Raw genomic sequence first — 15,221 nt, 5'->3', positions numbered from 1 at the left:
CCCCCGCCCCGGCACCACGGGACCCCCCCCACAGCACGGGACCCCCCCCCCAACATGGGACCCCCCCCCCCCAGCACGGGAAGCCCCCACACAACATGGGAGCCCCCTCCCCCCAGCACAGGACCCCCCCCTCCCGCACCACGGGACCCCCCCCAGCACCATGGGACACCCCCCTGCACCACAGGAACCCCCCCAGCACCATGGGACCCCCCCACACCATGGGACCCCCAGCACCACAGGACCCCCCCCCCCCCCCAGCACCATGGGGACCCCCCCCCCCCCGGCACCACGGGACCCCCCACCCCACAGCACGGGACCCCCCCAGCCAACCCCCTTGGCCCCAGGGCCACCCCCCATCCCCACACCCCTCATGTCCCCACACCCCTGTGCCCCCCCAAGCCCCCCACACCCCCACATCCCCCCATACCCCCGTGTCCCCCCGTGTCCCCCCATGTCCCCACACCCCCGTGTCTCCCCGTGTCCCCCCAGCCCCCTCTACGAGCAGTACTGCTCCCCCCACACCCCCCCATATCCCCCCATGTCCCCCCGTGTCCCCACACCCCCATGTCCCCACACCCCCCGTGTCCCCCCACGTCCCCACACCCCCCATGTCCCCCCATGTCCCCCCAGCCCCCTCTACGAGCAGTACTGCTCCCCCCAAATCCCCCCACACCCCCCGTGTCCCCCCGTGTCCCCCCACGTCCCCACACCCCCGTGTCCCCCCACGTCCCCACACCCCCGTGTCCCCCCGTGTCCCCCCAGCCCCCTCTACCAGCAGTACTGCTCCCCCCACACCCCCCCACACCCCCCCATATCCCCCCATGTCCCCCCGTGTCCCCCCGTGTCCCCACACCCCCGTGTCCCCCCGTGTCCCCCCATGTCCCCCCAGCCCCCTCTACAAGCAGTACTGCTCCCCCCACACCCCCCATATCCCCCCATGTCCCCCCGTGTCCCCACACCCCCATGTCCCCACACCCCCCGTGTCCCCCCATGTCCCCCCACATCCCCACACCCCCCGTGTCCCCACACCCCCACATCCCCACACCCCCGTGTCCCCCCGTGTCCCCCCAGCCCCCTCTACGAGCAGTACTGCTCCCCCCAAATCCCCCCACACCCCCCGTGTCCCCCCGTGTCCCCCCACATCCCCACACCCCCGTGTCCCCCCGTGTCCCCCCAGCCCCCTCTACGAGCAGTACTGCTCCCCCCAAATCCCCCCACACCCCCCGTGTCCCCCCGTGTCCCCCCACATCCCCACACCCCCGTGTCCCCCCGTGTCCCCCCAGCCCCCTCTACGAGCAGTACTGCTCCCCCCAAATCCCCCCACACCCCCCGTGTCCCCCCGTGTCCCCCCACATCCCCACACCCCCGTGTCCCCCCGTGTCCCCCCAGCCCCCTCTACGAGCAGTACTGCTCCCCCCAAATCCCCCCACACCCCCCGTGTCCCCCCGTGTCCCCCCAGCCCCCTCTACGAGCAGTACTGCTCCGACCACTTTGCCGACGGGCGCTGCGACCAAGGGTGCAACAGCGAGGAGTGCGGGTGGGACGGGCTGGATTGTGCCCAGGAGGTCCCCGAGGCGCTGGCCGGGGGGGTGCTGGTGGTCACCGTCCTGCTGCCCCCCGAGGAGCTGCGCCGCGCCGGCGCCGCCTTCCTGCAGCGGCTCAGCGCCATCCTGCGCACCTCCCTGCGCTTCCGCCTGGACCCCCACGGCCGCTCCATGATCCGACCCCTCTACGGCCCCCGGCGGCTGCGCAGGAGGGAGCTGGAGCCACCACAGGTCATCGGGTGAGGGGCGCAGGGACCGGGGGGCGAGGGGGGGACATGGCGGGTGGGGGGGGCGTGGGATGTGGGTGGGGAAGGTGGGAGGTGGGACAGGGGTGAGGGACATGGGACGTGGGGATGGTGGGGATGGTGGGGAACATGGGGCATGAGTGAGGAACATGGGAGGTGGGACATGGTGGGTGGGGGGCATGGGACATGGGTGAGGAACATGGGACGTGGGACATGGGGTGGGGGACATGGATCATGGGGATGGTGCGGATGGTGGGGAACATGGGTGAGGAACATGGGACGTGGGACATGGGGTGGGGGACATGGATCATGGGGATGGTGCGGATGGTGGGGAACATGGGTGAGGAACATGGGACGTGGGACATGGGTGAGGGACATGGGACATGGGGATGGTGGGGAACATGGGTGAGGAACATGGGATGTGGGACATGGGACATGGGGATGGTGAAGAACATGGGACATGGGACATGGGTGAGGGACATGGGATATGGGACATGGGGATGGTGAGGAACATGGGACGGGACATGGAGATGGTGGGGGTGGGGGACATGGGGATATGGGACATGGGGACATGGGACATGGGGGTGGTGGGGGATATGGGACATGGGGTGAGGGACATGGGACATGGGACATGGGGATGGTGGTGATGGGGAACATGGGACATGGGACAGGGGACATGGAACATGAGTTGAGGGGTGAGGGACATGGGACATGGGGTGAGGAACATGGGGATATGGGGCTGGTGGGTGGGATGGGGGTCAGGGGGACGTGGGGACATGGGGATGGGGGGGAAATGGGGTGGAGGACATGGGGACGTGGGATGGGGAGGACATGGAACGGTGGTGGTGGGTGGGATGGGTCAGGGGGACGTGGGGACATGGGATGGGGATGGGGGTGGGACACGGGCTGGGGGACGTGGAGGACATGGAACGGTGGTGGTGGATGGGATGGGGCCGGTGGTGGCAGGTGGCACGGGTTGGGTGACGCGGGTGACCGCGCTTTCCGGCTGCCGTGGAGCCGTGCGCGTGTGCGCGTGTCGTGTGTGTGTCCCCCACCCCGTCCCCCCGCCACCGCGTCCCTCTGACCCCGCCGTGTCCCCCCCCGGCAGCTCGGTGGTGACGCTGGAGATCGACAACCGGTTGTGCGCGCAGGCGTCCGACAAGTGTTTCCCCGACACCCGCAGCGCCGCCGACTACCTGGCCGCCCTGGCCGCCCTGGAACGTCTCCAGTTCCCCTACCCCATCCAGGCCGTGCGCGGTGAGGGACCTGCGGTGGCCGTTTGGGGACGAGGACCTTGCGGTGGGGAGGTTGGGGACAGCCCTCGGTGGTGGCGATGGGGTGGGGATGTCCCGCTGCAGGGGATGGGGCGTGGTGGTGGGCACCCGTAGGTGGTATGTGCTCGACTTAACGGGGGGGTGACCTTCTCCCTGACGTGGCTCTGATGTGTGGGGTGTCCTGGTGGCGGTGGTGGTTGCCGTACGTGGGGTGTCCCCGGTGTGCTGGGTGTCACCGTGGTGGCGTTGTCATGGTGGTATCCCCAACTTGTGGATGTCCCGTGGTGGCATCACCATGATGACATCCTGAACGTTCCTGGTGCCTCCATGGTGGCATCACTGTGATGATGTCCCTGGAGTAGATGCCCCATGGTGACATCACCATGATAGTGTCCCCAACATGTGAATGTCCCATGATGGCGTCACCATAATGGTGTCCCCAACATGCGGATGCACTGTGGTGGCATCTCCATGACAGAGTCCCCAACACATGGACACCCTATGGTGCCATCACCATGATGACATCCTCAATGTTCTTGGTGCCTCCGTGGTGTCATCACCGTGATGATGTCCCTCATGTGCATGCCCCATGGCGACATCACCATGACAGTGTCCCCAACATTCTTGGTGCCTCCATGGTGGCATTACCATGATGATGTCCCCAACATGTGGATGTCCCATGGTGGCATCACCATAACGGTGTCCCCAACTTCTGGGTGTTCCATGGTGCCATCACCATGATGATGTCCCTCGTGTGGATGCCCTGTGGTGGCATCACCATAACAGCGTCCCCAACTTGTGGGCACCCCATGGCGACATCACCATGATGGTGTCCCCAACTTGTGGGCGCCCCATGGCGACATCACCACAATGACATCCTCAACGTTCTTGCTGCCTCCACGGTGGCATCACCGTGACGACGTCCCCGGTGCCATCGCGTCGTGCTCCCCCCACCCCGCAGGTGACAAGCTGCCCGAGGCGCCGACCCCGGTGCGGCTGCTGCCGCTGGTGGTGGTGGGGGGCCTCATCCTGCTGGCCATCGCGGCGCTGGGGGTGCTGGTGGCGCGGCGCCGGCGGGAGCAGAGCACCCTCTGGTTCCCTGAGGGCTTCAGCCTGGCCAAGGGCGGCAACCGGGACCGGCGGGAGCCTGTGGGGCAGGACGCACTGGGCATGAAGTGAGGGGGGACTGGGGGGACTGGGGGGACTGGGGGGACTGGGGGCTGGTGGGACTGGGGGGACTGGGGGGGGCATCAGTGGGACTGGGAGCTGGTGGGACTGGGGGAACTGGGGGGGGCATCAGTGGGACTGGGAGCTGGTGGGACTGGGGGAACTGGGGGGACTGGGGGGACTGGGAGCTGGTGGGACTGGGGGAACTGGGGGGACTGGGGGGACTGGGGGGACTGGGGGGCATTGGTGGAACTGGGGGCTGGTGGGACTGGGGGGACTGGGGGGGACTGGGGGGCATTGGTGGAACTGGGAGCTGGTGGGACTGGGGGGGCATTAGTGGGACTGGTGGGACTGGGGGGGCATCGGTGGAACTGGGGGGGCATCGGTGGAACTGGGGACTGGGGGGGACTGGGGAGACTGGTGGGACTGGGGGGGCATCGGTAGGACTGGGGGAACTGGGGGCAACTGGAGGGGCATCGGTGGAACTGGGGGAACTGGTGGGACTGGGGGGGCATCGGTGGAACTGGGGAGGCATTGGTGGAACTGGGGACTGGGGGGGACTGGGGGGGACTGGGGAGACTGGGGGCATCGGTGGAACTGGGGTGCTGCTGGACCTGGGGGGGCACGGGGGGGCTGGGAGGTGCTGGAACTGGGGGGACTGGTGGGTGCTGGTGGGAGTGGGGGGGCACGGGGGGGGCGCTGGTGGAACTGGGGGGGCTGGTGGGACTGGGGGGGCACAGGGGGGCTGGAACTGGTGGAACTGGGGGTGATGGAACTGGGGGGTGCTGGTGGGACTGGGGGGCACGGGGGGACACACGCTATGGGGGTCCCAGTGCAAATGGGGGGGCACTGGGGTTGGGGGGCTGGGGGGGGGGGGCTCAGTTCAATCTGGGGGGGGTGTCACTGCATTGCGCCCCCCCCCACCCCCACCCAGGAGCTCCCCCACCCCCCGGGGACGATCCCAGCAATCCCTGGGGTTTGGGGGTGCCCTGTCACACCCCCCCCCCCAAAAAAAATGAGTGGGGTGGGGGGCACCCAGGTGATGGCCGTGCCCCCCCCCCCCAGGGCCATGGGGAAGGGGGAGACCCTGATGGGTGACGCCGCGGAGGGGTGGCCGGACGGAGACTGCCCCGAGGCCAAGAGGCTCAAGGTACGGGGGGGGGGGGGGGGCACTTGGGGGGCACTTGGGGGGTACCTGGAAAGGCACTTGGGGGGCAGGGGGGTGCCTGGGGGGCATTTGAGGGACAAAGGGGGCACCTTGGGGGCAGCAGGGGCACTTGGGGGGTATTTGGGGGGCATTTGGGGGGCACTTGGGGGGCAGGGGGGGTACCTGGGGGCCACTTGGGGGGCACTTGAGGGGCAAGAGGGGTACCCGGAAGAGCACTTGGGGGGCAGGGGGGGCACCTGGGGGGCATTTGAGGGACAAGGGGGGCACCTTGGGGGCAGCGGGGGCACTTGGGGGGGCATTTGGGGGGCAGGGGGAGCACTTGGGGGGTGGGAGGGGTGTTTGGGGGGGAAGGGGGGGCATCTGGGGGGCACCTGGGAGACACTTGGGGGGCACCTAGGGGTCAGGGGAGGCACTTGGGGGGCACTTGGGGGGCATTTGGGGGGCAGGGGGAGCACTTGGGGGGCAGGGGGAGCACTTGGGGGGCATTTGGGGGGCACTTGGGGGGCAGGGGGGGCCTGTACCCCCACCCGGGCACCCTCAGGGATGTGGGGTGCTGGTACCCCGATGTCCAGGCACCCTTGGAGGGGGGGGCTCAGCACCCCCATGGCCAGGCACCATCCTGGGTGGGGGTTCAGCACCCTCATGGGTGGGGGTCCAGCACCCCCATAGGTGGGGGTTCAGCACCCTCCTGGGTGGGGTCCCAGCACCCAGGTGACCGGGTGCCCGGGCAGGTGGAGCAGACGGGTGCGGAGCCGCAGGACCCGGTGGACTGCCGGCAGTGGACCCAGCACCACCTGGTCGCCGCCGACATCCGCGTCCCGCCCGCCATGGCCCTGACGCCGCCCCAGGGCGAGTTCGACTCCGACTGCGTGGACGTCAATGTCCGCGGGCCAGGTGGGGTGGCAGGGGACACCCAGGGACCGGAGGGGACCGAGGGCGCGGGGGGGGTGTCGTGGGTACGGAGGGGACCGTGGCTGTGGGGCGCTATGGGGCCAGGGAGGGTAGGCGTGGGGGGGCACCATGGGGTCAGGGAAGATGGACATGCCATGGAGGACCACCATGGGTATTTGGGACCACCGTGGGCCCAGGTAGGGTGGATGTGGGGCGTGGGGGGCCACCATGGGCATTGGGAACCACCATGGGGCCAGGTAGGGTGGATGTGGGGCGTGGGGGGCCATCATGGGGCCAGGTGGGATGGATATGGGCCCACCATGGGTGTGGTAGGATGGATGTGGGGCACTGGGGACTACCATGGCCGTGGGTGACAACAGGCACCTGGTAGGATGGACATGGAGGATAAGGGCCCACCACGGACCTTGTAGGGCTGGTGGGGGACACACTGTGGGCATGGGGGACCGCCATGGGCATGGGGGGCACCATGGGGCCAGGTAGGATGGACATGGGGGGGCATGGGGAAACACCATGGGCATGAGAGGTCACCATGGGGCCAGGTAGGATGAATATGGGACCACCATGGGCGTGGTAGGATGGATGTGGGACATGAGGAACCACCATGGCCATGGGGGGCACCATGGGGCCAGGTAGGGTGGACATGGGGCATGGGGGACCACCATGGGCATGGGGGCCACCATGGGGCTGGCAGAGCTACCGTAGGGTCCAGAGGCCACCAAGGACGTGGTGAGGGTCCTCAAGGCCCCACCCCAGGTGGGTGACACCAACCAGAAGACCCCCGGGCACCTGCTGACACCCCCCAACGCCCACAGATGGCTTCACACCACTGATGCTGGCCTCCTTCTGCGGGGGTGGCCTGGAGGCCGAGGTGGCCGAGGACGAGGAGGGTGACGACGCTTCGGCCGGCATCATCGGTGACCTCATCTGCCAGGGCGCCAGCCTGGGCGCCCAAACGGACCGGACGGGTGAGACCGCCCTGCACCTGGCCGCCCGCTACGCCCGCGCCGACGCCGCCAAGCGCCTGCTGGACGCCGGCGCCGACACCAACGCCCAGGACAACACGGGGCGCACGCCGCTGCACGCCGCCGTCACCGCCGACGCCCAGGGGGTCTTCCAGGTGAGGGCACCACGAATGGTCGTGGGGTGCCCGGCGTGGGCATGGGCACCCGCCATGGTCATGGGGTAGAAGGTGCTGCCATGGGGCACCCACCATGGTCATGGGGCACCCAGTTTGGCCATGGGGTACCTACCATGGTCATGAGGTTGAGGGTGCTGCCATGGGGCACCCAACATGGTGATGGGGTAGAGGGTGCTGCCATGGGGCACCCAGCTTGGCCATGGGGGACCCACCATGGTTATGAGGTTGAGGGTGCTGCCATGGAGCACCCATCAGAGTCATGGTGTTAGAGGGTGTTGTCATAGGGCACCCATCATGGTCATAGGGCACCCAGCATGGCCACGGAGCACCCACCATGGTCATGAGTACAGGGTGCTGCCATAGGGCACCCACCACAGTCATGAGGTTGAGGGTGCTGTCATAGGGCACCCACCATGGTCATGGGGCATCTGGAGTGGCCATGGGGCACCCACCATGGTCATGGGTAGAGGGTGCTGCCATGGGGCACCCAACACAGTCATGGGGCACCTGGCGTGGTCATGGGGCACCCAACATGGCCATGGGGCACCCACCATGGTCATGGGTAGAGGGTGCTGCCATGGGGCACCCAACACGGTCATGAAGCATCTTCCATGGCCATGGGGCACCCAACATGGCCATGGGGCACCCAACATGGCCATGAGGCACAAGAAGATGTCATGGAGCATCCTCCATGACCGTGGGGCACCCAACATGGCCATGAGGCACAAGAAGATGTCATGGAGCATCCTCCATGACCATGGGGCACCCAACATGGCCATGGGGCACCCAACATGGCCATGAGGCACAAGAAGATGTCATGGAGCATCCTCCATGACCATGGGGCACCCAACATGGCCATGGGGCACCCAACATGGCCATGAGGCACAAGAAGATGTCATGGAGCATCCTCCATGACCATGGGGCACCCAACATGGCCATGGGGCACCCAATATGGCCATGAGGCACAAGGCGATGTCATGGAGCATCCTCCATGGCCATGAGGCACAAGAAGATGTCATGGAGCATCCTCCATGACCATGGGGCACCCAGCATGGCCATGGGATGGGGAACCCCTTCCCCCCACCCCACCCCACTGTCCTCCCCCCCCCGCCCAGATCCTGATCCGGAACCGCTCCACGGACCTGGACGCCCGCATGGGTGACGGCTCCACCGCGCTCATCCTGGCGGCCCGGCTGGCGGTGGAGGGGATGGTGGAGGAGCTGATCGCCTGCCACGCCGACGTCAATGCCGTCGATGAGACCGGTGGGGGGGCGGGGCTTAGGGGCACCCCCAAAGGGAGGGGGCTGGGGGGTGGGGGTGGGTAGGGAGCCCTTGGGTGGGGGTTGGGGTGGGGGGTGAGGTCCTGGGGAAGGTCCTTCAAGGAGGGTGAGGAACCCCCCCAAGGTGAGGGTGGTGGGGTGGGTCTTGGGGGTAGGAATGGGGTGACACCCCCCCCTCCTCCAGGTTCGTGGGTGCTGGGTGGGCCGTGGGGTGGGGGTGGGCATGGGCGGGGTCTCACCCACCCCACCCCACCCCAGGGAAGTCCGCCCTGCACTGGGCCGCCGCCGTCAACAACATGGAGGCGACGTTGGCGCTGCTGAAGAACGGGGCCAACAAGGACATGCAGGACAGCAAGGTGGGACGGGACCCCCAGGCAGGGACATCCCCCCCACACCCCAGCACCCTGACCCCCCCCAACAGGGACCCCCCCCACACCCCCTGACTGGGGTCCTCTGACACCCTGAGTGGAGAACTCCTGCACCCAGGTGGGACCCCCTCATGACACCCCCAGAAGGGATCTATTGACCCCAGGAGCTGCCCCATTGACCCAAGCTGACACCCCATTGACCCCAGAAGACCCCCCCTTAAATCCATTGCCCCAAGATGACACCCCATTGACCCCAGAAGCCACCCCACCACCCCCATTGCCCCCAGGAGGCCCCCAGGAGACCCCCATTGACCCCAGGAGCTGCCCCGTTGCCCCAAGATGACACCCCATTGACCTCAGAAGACCCCCATTGATCCCAGAAGACCCCCCATTGACCCCAGAAGACCCCCATTGACCCCTTGACCCAAGATGACACCTCATTCCCCAGAGATGACATGCCATTGACCCCAGAAGACCCCCATTGAGTCCATTGCCCCAAGCTGACACCCCATTGCCCCCAGAAGACCCCCATTGACCCCAGAAGACACTCCGTTGACCCAAGGAGCTGCCCCATTGACCCAAGATGACACCCCATTACCCCCAGAAGACTCCCATTGACCCCAGAAGAGCCCCATTGACTCCACTGCCCCAAGTTGACACCCCATTACCCCCAGAAGACCCTCCATTGACCCCAGGAGCTGCCCCATTGCCCCAAGATGACACCCCATTACCCCCAGAAGACTCCCATTGACCCCAGAAGAGCCCCATTGACCCCAGAAGACCCCCATTGACACCCCACTGACCCCAGAAGACCCCCATTGACTCCCTTGCCCCAAGTTAACACCCCATTGACCCCAGAAGACCCCCATTGACCCCAGAAGACCCCCACTGACCCATTGCCCCACGTTGACACCCCGACACCCCCACTGCCCCCAGAAGACCCCCATTGACTCCCTTGCCCCACGTTGACACCCCACTGACCCCAGAAGACCCCCATTGCCCCCAGAAGACCCCCATTGACCCCAGAAGACCCCCATTGAGTCCATTGCCCCAAGTTGACACCCCATTGCCCCCAAAAGACACCCCATTGACCCAGAAGGCTCCCATTGACCCCAGAAGACCCCCATTGAGTCCATTGCCCCAAGTTGACACCCCATTGCCCCCAAAAGACACCCCATTGACCCAGAAGGCTTCCATTGACCCCAGAAGACCCCCATTGAGTCCATTGCCCCAAGTTGACACCCCATTGACCCCAGCAGACCCTCGTTGACCCCAGAAGACCCTCGTTGACCCCAGAAGACCCCCATTGAGTCCATTGCCCCAAGTTGACACCCCATTGCCCCCAGAAGACCCCCATTGCCCCCAGAAGACTCCCATTGCCCCCAGAAGACCCTCGTTGACCCCAGAAGACCCCCATTGACCCCAGAAGACCCCCCGTTGACCCCAGGAGCTGCCCCATCGCCCCAAATTGCCCTCATTGCCCCCAGAAACTCCCCCACCACCTCCATTACCCCCAGAACACCTCCCACCACCACCACCACCACCACCATCCCCCCAACAGACTCCTCATTGTCGTGGTGTCCCGTCCCCCCCTCAACTCCAACCCCCACCCTTCTCACCCATCCCACCCAACCCCCCCCCCCCCTTTCCAGGAGGAGACCCCCCTTTTCCTGGCCGCCCGCGAAGGCAGCTACGAAGCCGCCAAGATCCTCCTGGATCATTTCGCCAACCGCGAGATCACGGATCACCTGGAACGACTCCCGCGGGACGTCGCCCACGAACGGATGCACCACGACATCGTCCGTCTTTTGGACGAGTACAACTCGGGGCGCAGCCCCCAGGGCTCGTTACCCCCCAATTCCTCGTTACCCCATCTCCTCGGTCCCCCGACTTCTTTCCTAGGAGGTCTCAAACCCCCCAACGGTGGCAAGAAGAACAGAAGGTTGGGGGGGAAAATGGGGGGGGGGAAAGGACGGGGGAAGAAATTGGGGGGCGATTGTCCCCCCGGGTTGGAGAGTTCGGTGACGTTGTCACCCGTCGAGTCCCCGTACGGCCCCAACCCCGCGTCCCCCGGAATCTTCTCCCCCCCGGGCTTGGACCCCCCTTTTACCGTCACCTTGGGACAACCCTTAAACGTGGGGCGATTATCGGGGGGCCCCCCCCCAAGATTGGTTTTGGGGCCGGCGACCGTCCCCTTCGAATGGCGGAATCGGGTCCCCCCAGGAACGTCGAATTTGGGGGGGTTGCACCCCGTTTTACACCCCACCGCTCAAACTTTCGCCCCCGCTTTGCTCCTGCCCCCCGGCGCCGTGGGGTGCCCCCCGCCCGCCGAACCCCTTTCCCGCGGTCCCCGACCCCTCTCCCCTGAAAACGGGGGGGTCCCCCGCTCCGCCGCCCCCCGTTTTTTCAAGGCGGGGGAGGAGTACCCCGCGGCGGCGGCGGAGGGGAGATATTTGGGGGTCCCCAGCGAGCACCCCTATTTGACGCCCTCCCCCGAGTCCCCCGAGCAGTGGGCGAGCCCCTCCCCCCCAAGTCCAGCCGTTCTGGGGCCCCCCCAAACTCAGTTGCCCCCCCCGCCCCCCGAGCAGCCCCCCAAAATGCAGGTTTTTGCCTGAAGAGGTGGCGCCCGCTCGGCCCCCGAGGGACACCCCTAAAATTGGGGACACCCCCAAACTGGGGATATCCCCCCCCAGCATAGGGACACCCCTAAAATTGGGGACACCCCCAAACTGGGGATATCTGCCCCCCCCCGGCATAGGGACACCCCATGGACACCCCTAAAATTGGGGACACCCCCAAACTGGGGATATCCCCCCCCCAGCATAGGGACACCGCAGAGATAACCCCAAACTGGGGACACCCAAGGGGCACCCCCAAACTGGGGACACCCCCTTCCAGCATGGGGACACCCCAGGGACACCCCCAAATTGGGGCTAAGCCAGGGGACACCCCCAAACTGGGGACACCCCCACCATGGGGACACCCAAGGGATACCCCGAATTGGGGACACCCCCAAACTGGGGACACCCCCAAAATGAAGACACCCCCCCCAGCATAGGGACACCCCCAAACTGGGGACACCCAAGGGACACCCCCAAATTGGGGACACCCCCAAACTGGGGACACCCCCCCCAGCATAGGAACACCCCAGGAACTCCCCCAAACTGAGGACCCCCCAAAAATCGTGGGGACACCCCAGTGCCCCCCCCCTCACCCTGGGGACCCCCCCCCCAAAACTGGGCCCCCCCAAGGACATGCCCAGCATGGGGACACGCCAGGGACCCCCCCAAATTGGGGACCCCCCCCAGCTCAGGCACCCCAGTGCCACCTCCAAGTTTGGGGACCCCCCCCCCACTTTGAGGACCCCCCCCCAGAATTACCATCCCCCCCCCAAACCGGGGATCCCCCCCCAGGCCAGGGACCCCCATTGTGGGGACACCCCCACCCCCCACCCATGGGACCCCCCCCCACCCATGGGCACCCCCCCCCCAGGGACCCCTCCCCCACCCTGGGGACCCGCCCCCCCAAATTTTCGGCACTTCGTCACATTCCAGCGCCCCTCCCCCCCCCCCCCCCGCGCACCCACCGCCCCTCCCCCCCCCGCACCCACCCCCCTCTCCCCGGGGCCACCCAGGTACGACGTCACCCGGTGCCCCTGACGTCACCCCCCCCTTGCTTTGGACACCCCCCCCCCAGCACCCATGGGTGCCCCCCACCCAGTGGGCGGGGCCAGGCCCTGTACAGCCCCTCCCCCCCCAATAAAGGCTACTTCCCCTCCCCCACCACTGCTGCTGCACCCATGGGTGCTGGGGGGGGGGAGGGAGGACACGGGGCGGGGGGGGCACACGCGTGTGCACAGGGACACGGACACGCGGGGACGCGCTTGCACACGCGCCTTGCACACGCGCCTTGCACGCCTGCGCGCACATCACACGCGTGCGCCCCCGCACGCTACGCGCGCTCGCACACCCCCGTTGCACGCCCGTGCGGAGGCACGCGCACGCGCACCGTGCACGCTCGCACGCGCGTTGCACGCGCATGTACGCGCGTGCACCCGCGCTTTGCACACGTGCAGTCGCGCGCCGTGCACGAGCGCGCACACAGACGCCCCTTGCGCGGGCCCGCGCTTCACGCGCGCACCCCTTGCACACGCGCGCGGACGCCCACCTCGCACGCGCCTGCATGTGCGCTTTGCACGTGGGTGCAGGCCTTGCACACACAGACACGCACGTTGCACGCGCACCCGCCCTGCACAGCCCATTGCACACCTTGCACACGCAGGAAGACCGTGCAGACGCATGAGCACCATGCGCACGCGCATCCCCCTTGCACTTGCACACGCCCTTGCACGCGTGGAGGCCCACGTAGCACACGCAGATGCACGCCTTGCACACGCACGAACACCTTGCACGTGCACCTTGCACACGCATGAGCACTTTCCACGTGCACACACACTTGGCATACGTCAGAGCACCTTGCACACACCCCCCTTGCACGCACATGCGCCCCCTGCAGCCGCGCCCCTTGCACACACACGCACCCCTTGCACACGCACACCCCTCTTGCACACACCCGAGTGCCCCTTGCACATGCACACACCCCTTGCACATGTGTGCACACACACGCACCCCTTGCACACGCACGAGCACCCCTTGCACACGCACACGCACACCTTCCACACATCCGCAGCCACCTTGCACGCATGGATACACCCCTTGCACACGCACACCCCTCTTGCACACACACGAGCACCCCTTGCACATGCACACACCCCTTGCACACACGTGCACACGCATGCACCCCTTGCAGATGCACCCCTTGCACATGCGTGCACCCCCCTTGCACATGCACGACCACCCCTTGCACATGCACGCACGCACCCCCCCTGCACATGCACGAGCACCCTTTGCACATGCACACACCCCTTGCACACACCCCCTTGCACACGCACCCCTTGCACATGCACGCACACCCCCCTTGCATATGCACACACCCCTTGCACATGCGTGCACACACACACCCCTTGCACACGCACACACACGCACACCTTCCACACATCCGCAGCCACCTTGCACACATGAATGCACCCCTTGCACACGCACACCCCCCTTGCACATGCACACACACCCCTTGCACACGCACACCCCTCTTGCACACACCCGAGTGCCCCTTGCACACGCACACACCCCTTGCACGTGCACGCCCCCTTGCACACGCACCCCTTGCACACGCATGCACACCCCCTTGCACATGTACACACCCGTTGCACACACACGAACACCCTTTGCACACACACCCCTTGCACACGCACGTGCACCTGGCACGCCCCCCACCTTGCACACTCACCCCCCCCGCCCAAGGCCCACGGCTGCCCCGCACCCACCCGGGGGGGTGTTGGGTGCCCGGGGGGGGGATGGGTGCTGGGGGGGTTGGGGGGGGGGCAGGGGCTGGGTGCTGGGGGGGTGTGCAAGGGGGAGGAGGTGGGTGCTGGGGGGCGCTGGGGGGTGTCAATGTGCCAGGAGGGGGATGGGTGCTGGGGGGTGCTGGGTGCTGGGGGGGTCAGGGGGTGTCAGGGGGTGGGTGCTGGGTGCTGGGGGGTGTGGGGGGGTGCAAGGGCCTGGGTGCTGGAGGGTGCTGATGGGTGCTGGGGGGGTGTGCAAGGGGGAGGTGCCGGGTGCTGGTGGGTGGGGGGGGTGCAAGGGGGAGGTGCCGGGTGCTTTGGGTGCCCCCTCCCCCCCCCGTTAAGCCTCTCCCGGCCCCGGCGGCTCCAGGCGGTTCCGGATTAACGGGGGGGGGGGGGGGGAGGGGGCACCACATGGCGGCGGGGCTGCCCCTCCCCCCACACACCCCCACCCCCCCCGTGGGACCCAGCTGCCCCTCCCCCCCTCCGCCCCAGTGCAGCCGGTTCAACTGGTTGAACTGGGAGGAGGGGGGGAGGGGCAGGGCAGGGCGGTCACACCCTCTGCCCCTCCCCCACCCCCACCCAGCCCGGACACCCCGGGGGGCCCTTTGGGTGCCAGGTGGGTTCCCAGGGTGCCACCCCCGTGGGGACGGGGACACGGGGGGGACCCTGCCGCGTCCTTCCGTGGGTCCCCCCCGACCCCCGTGTGTCCCCCCGTGTCCCC

At 67.5% G+C, this 15,221-nt stretch overlaps 1 protein-coding gene across 2 annotated transcripts in view; it reads left to right on the top strand.

Annotated features, from left to right (window-relative positions):
• The window catches only part of NOTCH3 (notch receptor 3), a 40,980-nt gene extending 28,828 nt beyond the window's left edge, over positions 1–12,152 (top strand). For both annotated transcript variants that reach the window (XM_054807977.1, XM_054807976.1), the window contains 9 exons: positions 1,460–1,783; positions 2,898–3,046; positions 4,025–4,238; positions 5,296–5,380; positions 6,130–6,292; positions 7,123–7,427; positions 8,564–8,711; positions 8,987–9,084; positions 10,749–12,152. In XM_054807977.1, the coding sequence (XP_054663952.1) occupies positions 1,460–1,783; positions 2,898–3,046; positions 4,025–4,238; positions 5,296–5,380; positions 6,130–6,292; positions 7,123–7,427; positions 8,564–8,711; positions 8,987–9,084; positions 10,749–11,711 (2,449 nt within the window). In that variant the 3' untranslated portion in view covers positions 11,712–12,152. The remainder of the gene's footprint in view (positions 1–1,459; positions 1,784–2,897; positions 3,047–4,024; positions 4,239–5,295; positions 5,381–6,129; positions 6,293–7,122; positions 7,428–8,563; positions 8,712–8,986; positions 9,085–10,748) is intronic.
• The last annotated feature ends 3,069 nt before the right edge of the window (positions 12,153–15,221 follow it).

Source organism: Grus americana, chromosome 33 (genome assembly GCF_028858705.1).
Source record: "Grus americana isolate bGruAme1 chromosome 33, bGruAme1.mat, whole genome shotgun sequence".
Lineage (NCBI taxonomy): Eukaryota > Metazoa > Chordata > Aves > Gruiformes > Gruidae > Grus > Grus americana.
The sequence above is the reverse complement of the archived record's forward strand: the minus strand, read 5'-3'. Positions and strand labels throughout refer to the sequence as shown.